The 16656-nt window shown below is 50.7% G+C and overlaps 1 protein-coding gene across 2 annotated transcripts in view; it reads right to left on the bottom strand.

Annotated features, from left to right (window-relative positions):
* ABCC1 (ATP binding cassette subfamily C member 1 (ABCC1 blood group)) overlaps positions 1–16656 on the bottom strand; it is a 137290-nt gene that overhangs the window by 19159 nt on the left and 101475 nt on the right. Inside the window, exons 19-23 of one of the 2 annotated variants that reach the window (XM_053929491.1) lie at positions 14742–14925; positions 7794–7823; positions 5050–5140; positions 2964–3099; positions 777–984 (exon numbers count right to left, since the gene is read on the bottom strand). In XM_053929491.1, coding sequence (XP_053785466.1) covers positions 777–984; positions 2964–3099; positions 5050–5140; positions 7794–7823; positions 14742–14925 — 649 coding nt within the window. The remainder of the gene's footprint in view (positions 1–776; positions 985–2963; positions 3100–5049; positions 5141–7793; positions 7824–14741; positions 14926–16656) is intronic. The other variant, XM_053929494.1, reaches the window with a different exon arrangement.

The raw sequence follows: 16656 nt of genomic DNA, 5'->3' as shown, positions 1-16656 counted from the left end.
CGTGTGACTTGGGGCAACTTGCTTAACCTCTCTGGGCATCAGTTTCTACATCTCTAACATGGGGAAATATTAGCTCCTACCTCATGGGGTTGCTGCAAGGGTCACTAAAACAAGTTAAAATACATAAAAGTGTTTAGAATAGAACTAGGAACCAAGTATATGCTCAGTAAACACCAGCCATTGGTATTAATGCTGTTGTGTCTGGGGACTCTCGTAGGACACAAGAAGGGTAAACAGCAGGGTTTCTCCACCTTTCACTGTGACTTTCGGTGCTGGGGAAGTCCTCTGCTGTGGGATCTACACAGTGCACCGCAGGGTGCTTAGCGACACCTCTGGTCTCTCGATGCCAGTAGCACCCACCCCCACTCAGAAGTTGTGACAACCATAAGCATCTCCAGACATTGCCAAATGTCACCTAGGGAGCAACACTACACAAACGTTAGGGATTCTCATTCCCAAACAGCAGGGAAATGAGACTGTGCAGAAGCACCAATGCTCCAGGTGGCCTCTCTCAACTTCCTCATCTGTAAAATGGGCACACTGGAGCTCCCCTCTACCTCCTCGGGCCACATGAAACAAAGCATTTAAAAAAACATTCTTTCCACAAATATTTGAGGGTCCACTGTGTGTCAGGTACCATTCGTCTGGGTTTGGCTTGGTTGGGGGTCTATAAAACCCTGACAAGTGGGGGGACCAATTCTCTAACAAGACACAGAAGTGATTCCAAGTGCCAAAATCAGGTGGGGCAGGGGAGGGTGCCAAAGGGCAGCTCCCACCTTGTGAGATGCCCAGGGCTCCATAGACGCTCAGCCGGACTTTAGTGTGCTCCTGGGTCCCGTTGACGATGGGGTCATCAGTCCACAGACTGAGCCAATAGTTGGAGGCCAGGGCGGCAACGTGGTTACACAAGAAAAGGAAGATGCTGAGAAAGGAGATGAAAAGTCCAACGGCCTTCATGTACTCCCAGTACACGGAGAGCTTGACCTGGGGGCCATGGAAAGAAAGCATTTTACACAGTGCGCCACACCCACCCAAGGCCAGCACCTGTGCAGTTCAGTCCCTCCACCTGCGCTCCCGTCTTTGACCCTGCCCCTTTGCTGTTTCACAAAGAAAGTCAGCAAAAGACAAAGCCAAGGTCTCTGCCCCTGCTGGGCTTGGCTTCCACAAACTCCAGGTACCCTTCCTCATGTGTGTGCTCACCGTCGTGTCAGACTTTCCAGGCTGAATTCTGCGTCATAAGAGTCATGTCTGGATTACAGGCTGGTTGAAAGGCAACAGTGAAAGGTCAGAGGTCTCATGTAAAACTGAGTGCTTCCTGTTTTTCTTAGTCTCTGTTCTTCGAACTCAAATTGTGGGAAGAGGGTGTCAGAATAAAGAAAATATTTTTTGGACCCCTTGGTTCCTCATGCAGCTGAGCTGCCTGTTGTGTCCGAGTGACTCCACGGGACTCGGGGCTCCTTCCTCATGAGCAGTGGGACATGGTGGTGTGGGAGGCAGAGGTGGCCGGGTGGGCTGAACCCTGCTCCACTCTTGGTCCAACTTTGGCAATTTACACCCCCACCCGTCTCCATTTTCCTTGTAAAAAAAATGCAGGTAATCCTCGGACACGTCTCCCCTGGAGGGCGGGATTCGACGGGCCTGGAATCTCTGGCCCTCCCTTCTCAGGTCCTTGGTTCGGGGTCATTTCTCTGGCTCCCTGAAGGGTCAGTGAGAGCAAAGGGGAAGGACACACTACAGCCACCTCTGCCCCCCCGCAGGTGTGATGGCAAGATGAGGGGACAAGCTGGGGACAGAGGGTCTCAGGAGACGCTGGGTTCACCCAGGCAGGTCTGAGCAGAGCGCCCCACCCTCACATGTTGCCGTACCACCTTTCAGGATTGGTTGTTTTTCTTTATGCACTATTCTCATTTATTTTAAAAATGCTATTCCCTGTTCTTTAAAAAAAAACAAAACACACACTTATTTTTAAAAATAAACTTTGGATCATTGCCACAAGTGGAAAACTACTGACACTTGGCCAATATAGATGATAGTAAAAACAAAACACAAGACAACAAGAGCTTTAAACCCACTCAGTTTGTTACAAAGGACAGTTAGCAACTGTCAGTGGCAGAGACTTGAATGTCTGCGTCCCCCTAAAATTCATGTGTTGGAATCCCGGCCCCCAATGTGATGGCATTAGGAGTTGGGGGGCCTTTGGGACGTGGTTGTTTCATGAAGGTGAATGGGATTAGTGCTCCTATAAGGGGAGGATTCCAAAGGCTCCCCACCCCTTCTGCCACGTGAGGACGCAGGAAAAAGATGGCTGTCCAGGAACGAGGAAGGGGGTTCTCGCCAGACAGCGAATCTGCTGGTGCCTGGATCTTGGACTTGCCAGCCTCCTAAAGTGCGAACAATAAATGTGTATTGTTTGTAAGCCCCCCAGTCTATGATATTCTTGCTATAGCAGCCCAAATGCACTAAGCCAGTTATTAAATTAAAGACAAGCTAGCAAACAACTTTCTCAGTGATACAAGGGCTAGAAGAGATATGAAAAAAATTTTTCTTCTATGTAATTTCACATTCTTTAGCTCTATGTCTCTAACAGCCTAAAACTGTCTCACATAAAATGAAACCCCATATGGTAAGAAACCCTAATTTAAGGCAACCAGGTCACCTACTGCTAATGAGAGGTCCCCAGCTGCTCAAAGGAGGTGGCAGTGAGTACCGCAGAGACTACAGATGACCGCCCTGGAGTCGGACTGTTAGGGTTCAAATCCCAGCTCTGCCACTCATCAGCCGCAACCTTGGGTAAGTTACCTAGGCTCTCAGGCCTCGGCTTCCAGCACGTAAAACAGTACTTCTACAGGCTCCTTGTGAGGACGACATGAGCTAGTAGAAACAAAGTCCAGTGTACAGGGCCCAGTGCACATGCCACTCCATAAACGCCCACCATCGCCCTCGTTTAGGGAGCCAGCCCTCACCTGCCCCGTCTGAGCCTTGTCCACCTCCATCATCTTCCAGGTGTCCTCCACGTTGGCCCCGGCTTTCTGCAGCTCGGCGGTGCTGTGGTGGTGCCGGCTGACATCCCCGCTGTAGGAGGAGGAGTTGCTGAGCTGTCTGGGAAAAGTGAGGCACAAGAGGGTCAACCAGTGGGAGCCTTGGGCAGGGGCAGCAGTCCCAGCAAAGTACCAAACCAGTTCAATCTTCTGATTGTACAGATGCAACCCAAAGAGAGGAAGGGCTGTGTGTGCCCCAGGGCCCCATGAAAGAAGTGCTCCTTTGTGCAGGCATTATTCAGAAAGCATTTCTTGCCCACCAGTGGCCATCAGTTTTATGCAGACTATTGCAGATTATCACAGATCATGTGACCCAGAGCTCTTTCTTGCCTGAGGCAGTCCTATTCCCTGGGGACTTTTAATCTTGGGGCATGACATACATTGTGTGTGTGTGTGCCCATGTGTGAGAACACAGACTTACACAAGTGAAGGTAAGGAAGTGTGACCCATCTCGGTCACTGACTCCCTTGCCTCCTTGGTTTGCCTGCCTCAGTGAAGCAAGCACCCAGGCTGGAGAGACGCTGGGAGCTGGGAGCTGAGGATGGCCTCCAGGCTGCTACCAATTAGGAAATGAGGAACCGAGTCCTGCCAACAGCTGCGGGAGCTTCGAAGTGAATCAGTCCCCAGCTGAGGCTTTGGTAAGACCCCAGCCTGGTCTTGGCTACGGCCTGTAAGAGACACTGAGCAGAGGAGCCGGCTAAGCCACACTGGACCCTCCAAGACACAGAAACCATGAGATAACAAACCATTAAGGTGTGGTACTTTGTTACACAGCAACAGAAAACAAATACCCCAGTGTTCTGCTCATTTCTTCTGTCTGCCCACGGACCTCCCCAGTGTGCGCCCCATCATCACCTGCCCCTGTATCCCAGGACCACCCGCACACACAGCCTCATCTCAGCTGCTTCAGCACATTTTTAGACGGCGGAAACTGGTTGATTATGCCGCCCGCCTGCCTGAATGTGGCAGTGCCCCCTGGACCCCAGCGTGACTCTGGGCGACAGTCTTAAGTGCTTCACACACACACACCTCGCCCAACTGGCACCCGCCTCAACAGGCGTACCGACAGAGAAGGAAATGTTTTCACCTGTCCCGGATGACAAAAATCTGAGTCCTGGAGGGCACTGTGGCCAGGGCTCTACGGGCAGAGCTGCTCATACCAATCTCCACCCCAGCCCTGTTTCTGTGAAATACCCCCACCCCCAGAAGTAGGTCCAGGCAGCCCCAGCTCCCCCAATATAACTGCGTGCTGGTGGCACAAGGCACTGCTCTAACTGCTTCACGTGCACTGTACCGTGTAAGCCTTACCACGACCCTGTGTGGCAGGTACACCACAGTCCCTATTTGACAGCTGAGAAAACGGAGGCACAGAGGTCAAGCAACAAAGTCCACAGAATGCAGGTCCCCCAAATACCCAATGATCTCACCAAACGCAACCTCCTTTAAAGCCACAAAGCATAGAACTTAGGAGCAGTGGCCCAGAGTCCGGACTTGGGTTCAAATCCCAGCTCAAATTCTCTCTAGCTGTATAAGCTATGGGGAGCTCCCAATTTGCTCATCTGTGAAATGGGAAGACGACAGCTACTACCTCCAGATTCAATGGACTACACAGGGCTTGGCACTGTGCTGGGTCCTAATGGTGCATAGAATGTAGTGGTCACCATCGCTGTGACTATTTTGAATTGAATGCTGGTTCTTAAAGCCTCAATCTTCCAGCCCCTCGGAGTGACTTGAGCATAAAACCATACCATGTAGGGAACTTGAACGTCAGAAGTCCAGCCCAATGGTTAAATCACAAGGCCCGTGTGGATTATGCCACCTGGTGGGAACGGTGCCAGTCTCTCCCTTCAGGCCTCTGTGTTCTGGAAAGTGAGGTTCCCAGAGGATTTGGGGAGAAGGAGGAGGCAGAAAGCCTGCACTTTCCTTAACCCTGAAGAGCTGAAGCCCTTTTTTGGTAGGTTGAGCCAAGCCACCGGCACCCTGTCCCTCCTCTCTCCCTCCCTGTCCTTACCTCTGCACTTGCTTCCCGGCAGCGTCCATCACCACCATGCCATTCTCCATTTGCCTTGTCTCCTTCCCTGGACCGCTCATGCCTGGTAATCCTAGCAGAAGACAGAGAAAGGGGGGATTGTGGTTTCAAAAGCCAATGTCAAAACCAAAGACAAGGAAAACCTGTCATTTTCAGGGGAGGTAGCAGACAACCTGGCCTCCAGCTGGGTGCAGGAGCTAATGGAACCGCTAGCTAGCTAGTTCCTTGGGGCAGGAATGATGCTTTGCAAACATCTTGAGGGCCCCATTAGCTGAGGGTGTAGGGCCTAAGTAGAGGCCCTGGGCCAGCAGCAACGGGTACAATCCAGTTCATGCACAGTCTACCTGCTGCATGAAGCTTGGCCAATGGGGCCAGGGTACAAGGAACCAGGCAGGGGGAACAGGCACAGCTCTGTGGTCCCCAAGCATCCCAAGCAGGGTTGATACTCAAAATAAATAACCAGTTTTGACAGGGGTATCCTGTCATGCCAGGAGTTAACCCTTTGGTTGCATAATCATGGGGTGGTCCAGAAAGTCTGGGGCAGGGGGTACCTGGGGCGGTGGCTGCTTCCCTAACAGTAAGGGATTTTAATAACTGATGCGGCCACCATGGACATCAGCAGGGTATCTACCCAATCCCAGGAAGTACCCAGTCATCAACACTAATCACGGTCACTTCCACAGTGATTGCTGACATTTATGAAGCGAGTGGTGGCTGCTGTGCTGTGCTGAAATAAATTATCTCCTTTAATCTTCCCAACCACTCAGTGAGACACTGATTACCCCGACTCTGCTCTGATCTCCTGACTCAGGTGCTGGGAGTAATGGAGAAGCACGACGCAGGGCTCTGAAGGGATGGCCCCGGACGAGGAGGGGAGGGATGCAGGAGAGAAGTTACAAAGGGGGATAAATACGCAGCCAGGGTGACCCCGGGAACATGATGATGTGACATGCACAACAGCAGAATCCAAAACGGCAGGCTCTCTGGGGTGACAGCCACAGGAAGACAGTGAAGACAGAAAGCTAGGGCTCAATCCTGGGGCGAGGACAGGAGTTCCATGCCATTGTTCTCAACCTTGGCTGTGAAGACCTTGGGGTCCCCGTGCTGAGTAAGAGCACAGTAAGGTGTGAAGTGTTCTCTCACCTCCTAGCTGCGCGTACTGGGGGAGTAACAAACCTCTCGGCCTCAACTACCACCTCTGCACAATGGGAGTAAGAACACCACCTACCCTCGTACGCAGGAAGAGGAATGAGCTGTGCCTGGCGCTCGGTAAGTCTAAGGTAGTAGCATCACGGTGCTTACCGTTACCCGCATTATACGTGTTCTACAGATAGTTCTGGCACACAGCCAGGATTGAGAGTCACTGCTTTAAACACTTCCTTTGATGTCAACATCTCTGTTTTTAATTAAAAAAAAAAAAACAACCCACTAAACCAAACAAAAAGAAAAGCAGAGACAGGCAGGACCTCCATGCAGCGGCATGCTGCCCACCCTCGTGCACATGCACAGCCTCCGGGGCCCGGCCTGCCCTTGGCCAGCTCTCTCAGAGCAGGGGATGCCTGAAAACACTCCCAGAGACGCCTGTCCTGTGGACAGGTGCTTCAGAGAGCCCGGCTGCCCCACCTGGCTGCCCAGGCCACCCTCAGTAAGCCTCAACCTTCTCTTCTTCTCCTGTTCCTGCCTTAGCACCAGCCCCCAGGACTAGAGAGCAGCCCCCACAGGGCCTCCTGTGGCCGCCTCCCCTTCTCAACCCACTGAGCTCACAGGCTGATGTGCCAACGGGGGCAGCAGGAAAACTCTCCTCTGTGAGGAGAGTCTAAGAAGGACAACATGAAGGTGTGTTGCCCACCAGCCCATATGCCTTCTTTGCAGGGGCTCAGCCCTCCCCCCATCCTATGGTCTGGGCAGGACTGTCTGCCCCAGGATCCCCCAGCCAAGGGTGGGGCCCTTCCCAAGGTCAGCTCACTGGCCCCACAAGGACCAAAGATAGCTCCAATTGATGTGTCCTAAAGAAGTCTCATTCCCAGAGTTCCCGTTTCCCGAGTCCTGTTGTCCAGTTTTGCCTCTGGTTTATGAGCTTCCAGCAAACTCCCTTGTTGTTAAGTGGCTGGAGTCAGCCTCTGTGGCTTGCAAAGGGGCTCTCTGTCAGGAACTTCGGCCACACAATGCTGATTACAGAAGGCAGGCAGGATGGGTCTGTGCCAGTGGCCAGTTCCGGCCCTTACATCACCAGAGGGAGAGAGGGCAGACTTTCCAGCTGAAATTCTGCCTGAAGTAATCCCTCCCCTGGGCACCCACTGCCACCTGCAGTTACTCCATCAGGTGCTCATCACCTGCACTGTTACGATCTGCCAAGGTCCTGACCACGCCCAGGAGGTATGAGTGGCATAACAATCAAACAGTCAGTAATAATCAAACTTTGCCATGCACTGTACATCTACCGCGTGACAGGCATTCCACAGCCAGGATCTCCTTCAAGGCGTGCTAGCCATGGTCATTTGACCTATGAGACAGCAAAGCTTAGCCAAGGTCACGCAGCAGATGAACAGGAGAGCTAGAGATTCAAACTGTAACCCTATGTGCCCACCAGGAAGCCTGGAACATAGTAGGTGCCCAATAAATGTTTATTGGCTGAACAATGGAGGGGGTGCAAGAGCGGACGTTCAAGGCTCCCCCCTCCCCCAGGCATGCAGCAACAGGACAAGTCTAACCCACATGTCGCTGACCTTCCTCCTCCTCGTCCACTGCTCTGCTGCCTGGGAATTCACAAGATCCAAGAAAGTGGTAAGAACCGAGGCAAAACTCCCTCCCTAAGCCCCCATTTTAAACACCCTGCGGGGATGGATGGAGGTATTCTCTTAAGGGTGAGAGGCAAGGATGGCTGAGGGACCTTCTGCATTTGTGTCTCAGTTTCCCTATCCCACATGTTCTGGGTGAATCCCTGATAAGCACACTACACAAGACCAGGCCCTTCCTCTGAAAGCTGAAACTGAGTTTAAACAAAAAAGCAGCAGACCAACTTTCCGTCTTTACACCTGTTTTCCCAGCAGCAGAGGGAAAGAAATAAAGTACCACAGCATGTATGCAGGGCAGGCAGGACCGCTGGGAGGCGGCACAGGCCTCAGCTCCAACTCACAGCCTTTGGCTCTCAGAGGATGGGAGACCTTACTCTGAGCCAGCTACTCAGGGAGCCGAGAAGAGGGGAAGAGAAGGTAACTTGGCTCAGGTGTCACCCTGGACCCTCCCAGGCTAGAATGGGGACCCCTTCTTGGGGTTCTCACAGCCTCCCATGCCTACCTCCACCACCACGATGTCCTTGATTATTTAGTGCTTATCTCCCCCATCAAACTGTGGGTGGACTGGGTCTCCTCCACTGCTCTATTCCCAGCACCAGGCACATCAGACGGCCGTGTGAGTTGACACAGGATGTGCACGCACCATTCAAGGGGCACCAACCCGCACAGTGGTCCAAGTGCCAGGCAAACACAGGCAGCCTGTGCACACCTGACGGGCAGAGGACAGACTAACAAATGAATGGCCAGGTGAACAAGCAGAGCTGACCTCCTGATGCCAGAAGGGGCACCACCTTGGCCACAGTGGTGCCACCTCATGGTCCATTGCCACGGAGCTGGTTTCTGCACCGGCCCTGAGAGCAATGGGGAAAATCAGCCCATCTTGTTCTCTAATTGGGGATAAGTATGCAGCTGTGGTAAGTCCAAAGCCCACAGACCTGTAGAGACCACTTACACAAGGAATGGCTCCGGCAATCAAAGGGGAATTCGTGCACTCAGCACAGTTGCTGAGTATCCACTATGTGACAGTCATTGTTCTCAGTCCAGAGGTGACCAAAAAGCCCTCACAGAGCTTAAATTCCAAGGGGGCAGGGGAGACGCAATAAACTAACTAGTAGATCCAGAATTTACTATCAGGGAGTGATAAGCACTACGAAGAAAAATAAGGCAGGGTAGTGGGGAAGACCAATGATGTGATGAAATAATCCTTTTTTTTTATCCTCACCTAAGGACATTTTTCCACTGCTTTTTTAGAGAGAGAGGAAGAAAGGGTGGGGGGGAGAGAGAGAAACATTGACAGGTTGCCTCTTATAGGCTCCCTGACCGGGGACTGAACCCACAACCTTTCAGTTATGGGATGACACTCCAACCAACTGGCCAGAGCTGAAATAATAATTCTTGTTTTTTACAAGAAACCTGTAATTCATTGAACATTCCTTGAGGCTTCAAAGCACCACGTATGGGGCTATGATGTTGGTGTGCCGGGCACCACCCCTGCCCTTGAACTTAAGTGCTGCCTGGGCTGTGTGCTCAGCCGGCTGCGTGCTCAGCCGGCTGCTGGCCCTCACAGTGGGCGCCTCACAGGCTCACTGTTTATTCCAGCAATACTGCCTTTACTTAAGAAGGTTCTGGAACTCTGCTTGGGCAAGGGCCAGCGGGCAAGCCTCCCTTAAGGGAAAGATCCAAGTCACTGCTTTGCAGTCAACGCCTCACTTTTGACCAAAAACGGAAGTGACTGGCTGTATCACCCGACCCTCCTACCTCTCCCCCCTTGCATTGGGCCCTGAGGTTCTTCATACTCAAAAGAGGAAGAAATATGGCTACTGAAGACAACCGAAAGGAATGTGCCGTCTGCAGACGGATTCTCCAGCAGCTGTGAGGTGTTTACAACAGACTTTTGTAATACAGGGAGGGTTCATGGCCCCGATGGGGGTGGGGGCAGGGGAAGGGCAGGAGAGCTGATGAAGACAGAGACAGGTGGGAAGAGGCCAGATGCCAGCGCAGCGCCTCCCTCTCTGTGTGCAGGGAGAGTGGAAGGAGGTTCTTTTTCCTGGTTCTCTGGTTCTTTTTCCTGGTTCTCTGTGTTTTTTGCAGTTTGCTATTGTCTGCAAGGAGCATATGTTGATTTTATAATCAGTAAAAAGAAAAGGAGCAAAAATTTGAAAGAAGGAAAAATTAGTCACAGGGTTGAAAGAAACTGCCAACAAGGTTGGGAAAAGTGGACGTGTTGTTGGAATCACACTCTTTTCGGCAAGATGACAAAGGAAGGACCTGAGCGGCTTGAATTTGGAGCAGAGTGGCTTCCTCACCATCCTGCGGGCCGAATGGTGCTCTGCTGTTGGCGGGCGGAGGGGGCGTGCTGTGTGTTGTAGGGTGTTTAACAGCATCTCTGGTCTCCACCCACTAGATGCTGTAGTACCCACCTCCCAATCCCAGTTGTGACAACCAATCTGGTCTGCAGATGTTGCCAAGGTCCCCTGAAAGGCACAAATATTCCCTAGTGAAAACCACTGCTCTAGGTTTTAGGTTCCTAATAAAGAAACCAAAGTAAATAAAAAATTTTCTTCACTTTCCAGGTACAAAGGTTTTGAGCCAATATGTAAATCTCTTTTTGAAACCAAAAAAAACCCCTTTCCTAGAAATCAGTGTAATGAATGTCCATGGCGAGGGACATCTCCCCACTCCGAGCCTGGTTCCTGTTACATCTCCCCCTTCCCTGCCCCGCTGAGAAAGAACCCCCCAAACCAAACACTCCCCCATCAGCCTGGGTGTTCTAAAAAAAATCTGATTAAGTCAACAAGGAAAATAAAGTTTCCCTTTAGGAAGTGCCAAGAATGTGGTTCAAGCAAATCCAAGGTCTTTGGCACTTGGTACTGGCTAAGCAAGACTACCCCTGACGCTGAGCCTTATTGCCGGGGAGGTAGGAAGGGAGGGGCCGCCCGGTCTGGTTTCTGACACAGGGCTGAGGACTGCTGTGTCCTGTCGAGCGGGACGCTGAGGAGCTGAATTGGGGAAATGACTCCACGGTGCTGCTAGGGTGGTGGACGGTATTTTCGTCACCAAATTAAGTGCTGACATGCACCAAAAAAAGGGAAAGAGAAAAAAGAAATGGGCAGTGCTCCATGTTCTGCATAAACTGCTTTGGACACGCCTGCAGCTGGAAAGGAAGGGAGGGCGGAAAACCATCTGTGGTCAGCAGAGTCCAAGGACGTCCCCTGCTTACCTGGACAGGACGCAGACAGGGACCTCACTCTGGGGGGGAAAAAGACTCAGTAAATCACACACGTTGATTTGGAAAGCATTCAGGGTCATTTTCGCCTCACTGTAGCTCACCGAGCAGGTCGGTGAAATACAGTGATCTCAGAGTAGCCACCACCCACTCTGTGACCTCGGCTTGACTTGGGTTCAGAGGAAGAAGACCTCGCAGCAAGAGGAAACAGGCCAGACCTGAGGCAGAACTTTCTAACCACGAGAGCATGAACATCTAGAAACTGATTCCAACTAGGGAGTTTAAAAGCTGAAGGGAGGGCCAGCTATCTCATGCTGGCAAAAGAAAACATTTTTAAAACTAGGGTGCATAGCGGCACTATTTATAATAGTGAAAAAATGAGACCAACTCAAAAATGTCCATCAGCTGACAAAGATAAATTAAATGAGGTATGCTCACACAATGGCATATTACTAAATAATCCAAAGAAATGAGATACTGACACATGTTACCACATAGATAAACCTTGAAAACATCATGCTAAGTGAAGAAAACCAGTCACAAAATACCATGTGACAGAATCCCACTTACATGTTCAGAATGGACAAATCTATAGAGACACCAAGTAGACTGGCGGCTGCCTAGGATTTGAGGGGCTGGGGGAAAATGGAGAGTGACTGCTAATGAATATGAGGTATCCCAGAAGGCTGATGAAAATGTTCTGAAATTGACTGTGGGTAATGGTTGCATAACTCTGAATATACTAAAAATTACTGGATTGTATACTTTCACTGGGTGAATTACATGGTATCTGAATTATATCACAATAAGACACACACTAAAAACCACTAGGACCCCCACAGCACACTCTAAGTCAGAGGAATTCGCTCCCACCCCAGGCAGGCCTGCAGACCACTCAAGGAGCAGAGGACTGGGAACCTAGAGACCAGACCTGAGAGCCAGCCCCACTTGCAGCCGTCGAGTGTCCTCAGACAAGTCGCTTCCTCTCTCTGACACTCAGCGGCTTTCCACTGCATTTAGACCAACATCTAAACTCCTCACCCAGAAGGCTTGGGTGGGTGGCCCCCCGGCCAGCCTCATCTCCACCCCCATCCTGTGCCTACCACAGGCTGGACACAGCGGCCTTCTTTTTGTTCCTTAAACAAACTGAGCTCATGCCTGAGGCCTTGGCACTTGCTGTTCCCCGAGTCAGAACACTGCTCCTCACATTTTCTCCTTGCTGGCTCCTTTGCACGCCAAGGCCACGTCCTCAGAGGGCTTCTCTGAGCACCCTGTCACGCCCCAGCACATTATCCGGCACTTTTAAAATTCATAGCCCTTGATGCTGTATGAAACCACCTGTACTTGTTGATTTGTTTGTTGCCTTTCTCTCCCAGTGGATAGTAAGCTCCATGAAGATAGGAATTTGTCTATATGTTGTTCACTTCTGTCTCTCCAAAACCTAGAACAGTGCTGTTAGGGGCTGAATTATATCCCCACCCACACCCAGATCCATATGTTGAAGTCCTAACCCGCAGGACCTCAGAATATGACCATATTTGGAGAAAAGGCCTTTGCAGATGTCACTAGTTAAGATGAGGTCATTAGGCCCAGCTGGTGTGGCTCAGTGGATTGAGTGCTGGCCTGCAAACCAAAGGGTTGCCAGTTCAATTCCCAGTCAGGGCACATGCCTGGGTTGCAGGCCGGGTCCTGAGTGGGGGGCGCATGAGAGACAATCACACAATGAAGTTTCTTTCCCTCTCTTTCTCCCTCCCTTCCCCTCCCTCTAAAAATAAATAAAATCTTCAAAAAATTTTTTAAATTAAAAATCCCCAGAATTCTTTTTGAAGCTGTCCCCCACAGCTTAAAAAAAAATCTTAAAAAAAAAAAAAAAAAGATGAGGTCATTAGGGTGGGCCCTAATCCTATATAAATGGGGTCCTTATAAAACAGGGTAGATTTAGAGACAGACACACAGGGAGAATGCCATGTGAAGATGAAGGCAAACTGGGGAGATGCTTCGACAAGCCAAGGGATGCTGGAGATTTCCGGCAAAGCACCAAAAGCTGGATAGAAACATGGAACAGTTATTCCCTCACAGCCTTGGGAGGAACCAACCCCGCAGACACCTTGACCTCAGATTTCCAGCCTCCAGAACTGTGAGACAACACATTTCTGCTGTTTAAGCCACTCAGTTTGTGGTGCTTTGTTACGGCAGCCCTAGGAAAATAATGGGAGTACTTAACACAGGTAGGTGCTCAATAAGCATCTGTTACATGACTAATCAGTGAATAGTAAGTAGCCTTCTTAGTGATCAGCCCCTTTCACATAGACAGGGCATCGCCTGCTCCGGGCGTAGAAGGGACTAGTTTCTTTAAGCCTCAGTCTCCTCACAGTGGCCTGGGAGTGATGATTCCACCTCCCTCATGAGTTGTTAGGAGGGTTTGGCAAGACGACTCCTGTGGAGAACGGGGGCTCCAGCAGGCACTGTGTCTCAGCTGTGTGCCTTCAGATCACAGACACGCCGGCGACAACCTTGCCCAGGGGAGCTGGGCAACGTGGCAGCCCTATGGTCCTGCCCTTGAAGACAGTCTGTCTGAGACCTGTTTGGAGACCAAGTATATAACAAACATGCCACAGAGGCTCAAGAAGTCTGTAATTAGCTCCTGGAGGAGGGAGATCAGGGTAGGACAGTTGACCTCTGTGTAGTTCCACTCTTTTTAGCAACAGCTGAAACCAAAGCCGAAAAGGCATCAGATGACCTCTCCGTGTTAACACAGGTCGCAGCTCAGAGAAGAGGTGTGCAGAGGGCTGTCTGAGATACCAGTCTGACCAACGAAACACAGGGCAACCTGGAAAGGCTGCAAACCAATCCCTTGACTTCTAACCAAATGATAAGAGAGAACAGGATTCTTAGAAGTCTTGCCCTATCTGCTCCAAACAAAGACAGGGTGAAGTCCCAGCCTAGAATTCAAAAAGCACCTCCGAGAGGTCCCTGATCTCAGAGTCCTGGCCTGAAAGGGGAGACAGGGTGCAGCAGCTGGGGAGTGGGCAGGCTCACCCTGACCTGGCAGGTGCCAAGGGCATGGAGGTAAAAGAGAAGCAACTCTTCCGAGGGGAGTAGTGACATCAGCTGTCATTGACTGAACCCTCTGTGCCAGGCACCATGCCAGAGGCTTCACATAATATAGCACATTAAATCTACATCAAATGCTAGAAGGCTGGTTTTGTTGCTATATTGCTTTGTCAGTGAGGAAACTGAGGCTAAGAAGGGGTTTGAGGTCACACAGCTGGTAAGAGCTGAGGCTGGGATTTGAACCCAGGTCCTGCCAACTCCAAGCCTTCATGTTCAACCACCTTGCCTTATGACCCCCACATCTGGGTTAAGCCACATGTCACTGGCTTCTCACAGCCTCTTGGGAGCCAAGAGGACTATAATTATCACTGTCCCTATTTTTGTCACAAGGACCCTGCAGCTCAGGAGGCCCAAAGCCACACCACAGAAAAGTATTAGGACTTGTGCCCAGGTCTGTTGACCAGGCTGTAGAGCACTGGGACCCCTTTCCAATTTAGCCTGAAAGGGTGAAAATGGTCCTTCCAGGTGGTCCCAGAGGGAGCCTAGCCTAGCCCCTGCAAGGCACCACGCACACTGGAGGCACCGGCCACCATCCCTACCTTCGTCCTGCTCCGTCTGCTCCTGTTCCGCGCTGGAGTATGTGCGCAGGAACTCGGCAAAGGCCCCGTCCTGGGCCAGCAGCTCCTGGTAGGAGCCCATCTCAGAGATCTTGCCGCCACTCATGACGATGATGACATCCACCTGAGGCAGGTAGCTGATGCCATGGGTGACCAGGAGCCGAGTCTGTGGGAAATGTAGAGACCAGGCAGGTCAGCACACACATATGAGAGGGAACTGCCCTGTGCCTGGACAGCAGAGCTCCCATCTGCAGGCGGATGCACGCCCGGCATAACCTGCGGGTGTTTTCATGCGACACGGGTGCCAGGACCTGGGGTGGGGGCAGCGGTAACAGGGAAGCAGAGCCCTGTGCCTGCTTCCAGGGCGGGGGGAGAAACGCCAGGCATACGTAACTCCGGGCATGTGTGCTGGACGGCGACATGCAGCACAAAGCGGGGTGGGGCACCGAGGGTGGGGGCCGTGTTGCGATTTTAACAAGGGTGATGGGAAGGGGTATTTTTGAATAAAAAGCTGAAGGATAAAAGGGAGAAAGGGAACCAGGCATGTGTGGACAAATAAAAAAAATGACTCTGATGCAAAATAATTTGCACATAATGGCTTCATTTTTTAAATAACCACCCATTCCCATGCCTCCCCCCAAAAAAAGCTTAAAATTTGTACATGTGTCTATCTTTTATCAATGATCTGCAAGTCCAGGAAGACACTCATCAAACTATTCACATGAGTTGACAAACTTTTCCTTAAAGGGCCAGATGGTAAATACTGTCAGCATCACGGGCCCGCCTGTCACGGTGGCAGCGGCCAGCTCTGACGGCAGTGGCCCACAGACACACAAACGCAGGGGCCGGCGGTGTTCCCGTGAAGCTTCATCTATGGACACTGATATTCAAATTGACACCGTTTTCATACGTCACAAAATTATTATTTTTCTTCAGATGTTTTCTGACCACTTAAAAATGTAAAGACCATCCTTAGCTTGAGGGCTGTGCTAAGAGAGCAGGCCAGACTGCTGGCCCTGGCCCTCGAGAGAAGAGCTGGGTGCAGGGCAGGGGAGGGCCTGTTTGTTTTTACTTCACACAGACTCTTCCCAGTCTTTGTCTTTGTTACCATGGGCATGTGTGTCTTTGATAACAATGTTTTTTCATAGTGAAAAATTATGCCTCTACAGAATTGCTTGTGGTGTGTAGAGAATGCTTACAACAGGCCCAGCGGCACGATGCCCACTATACATATGCATGACATGATAACCTTATCAAAAAAGCTTATATACTCAGCAAAAAACAAAAAACAAAAAAACAAAAAAAACCCTGAAATACAAAAATCTCTAATCAGTGAGAAGATACATAATTGCTTTTGTTTTTCTTTTCGTGTTTTTCTGAATCTGCTATATTTTCCCCATGGACATGTGTTATTTTTTTAATCAGTGAAAAGGAAAAGAAAGAACCAGTACTCCCACCTGTAATTCCTCTAAAAGATAAAATAAAATAATAAAAGAGGACAGGAAATTTTTCCTGTCGGGTCAAGGTATTGTGGCAATTTTCCTGCTCCCAACTTCTGTCCCTCGGCCCATGGTCATTTTGGGAAGGAAGGGAGAGCTGCGTGCTGTCACAGGGGACCTTGAGGAGGGACTTCCTTCTAAAAAGCCACCCCCATTTTTAAATCAGGATGAAGGGCCTTTTTTGGCCAAGTGGAGGCGCTGACTTCAAGTTAGTGCCAAGGACTTCCCCCCCTTAATGACAAGAGCATGAAGGCCATCCTGGGAAGGCTTCCAAGGGAAGCATTAGAAAAGTGTTCTGAACTCCAACTTAAAAAAAAAGAACAGCCTGGGAAGTGCAGGACTCACACATTCCGACTTAACCAATGCACGAAAGGGCCAGACCTCAAGCCCTGCCCCTT

This window comes from Desmodus rotundus, chromosome 1 (assembly GCF_022682495.2).
Source record: "Desmodus rotundus isolate HL8 chromosome 1, HLdesRot8A.1, whole genome shotgun sequence".
NCBI classification, from domain to species: domain Eukaryota; kingdom Metazoa; phylum Chordata; class Mammalia; order Chiroptera; family Phyllostomidae; genus Desmodus; species Desmodus rotundus.
This window is presented reverse-complemented; position numbering and strand designations above follow the sequence as displayed.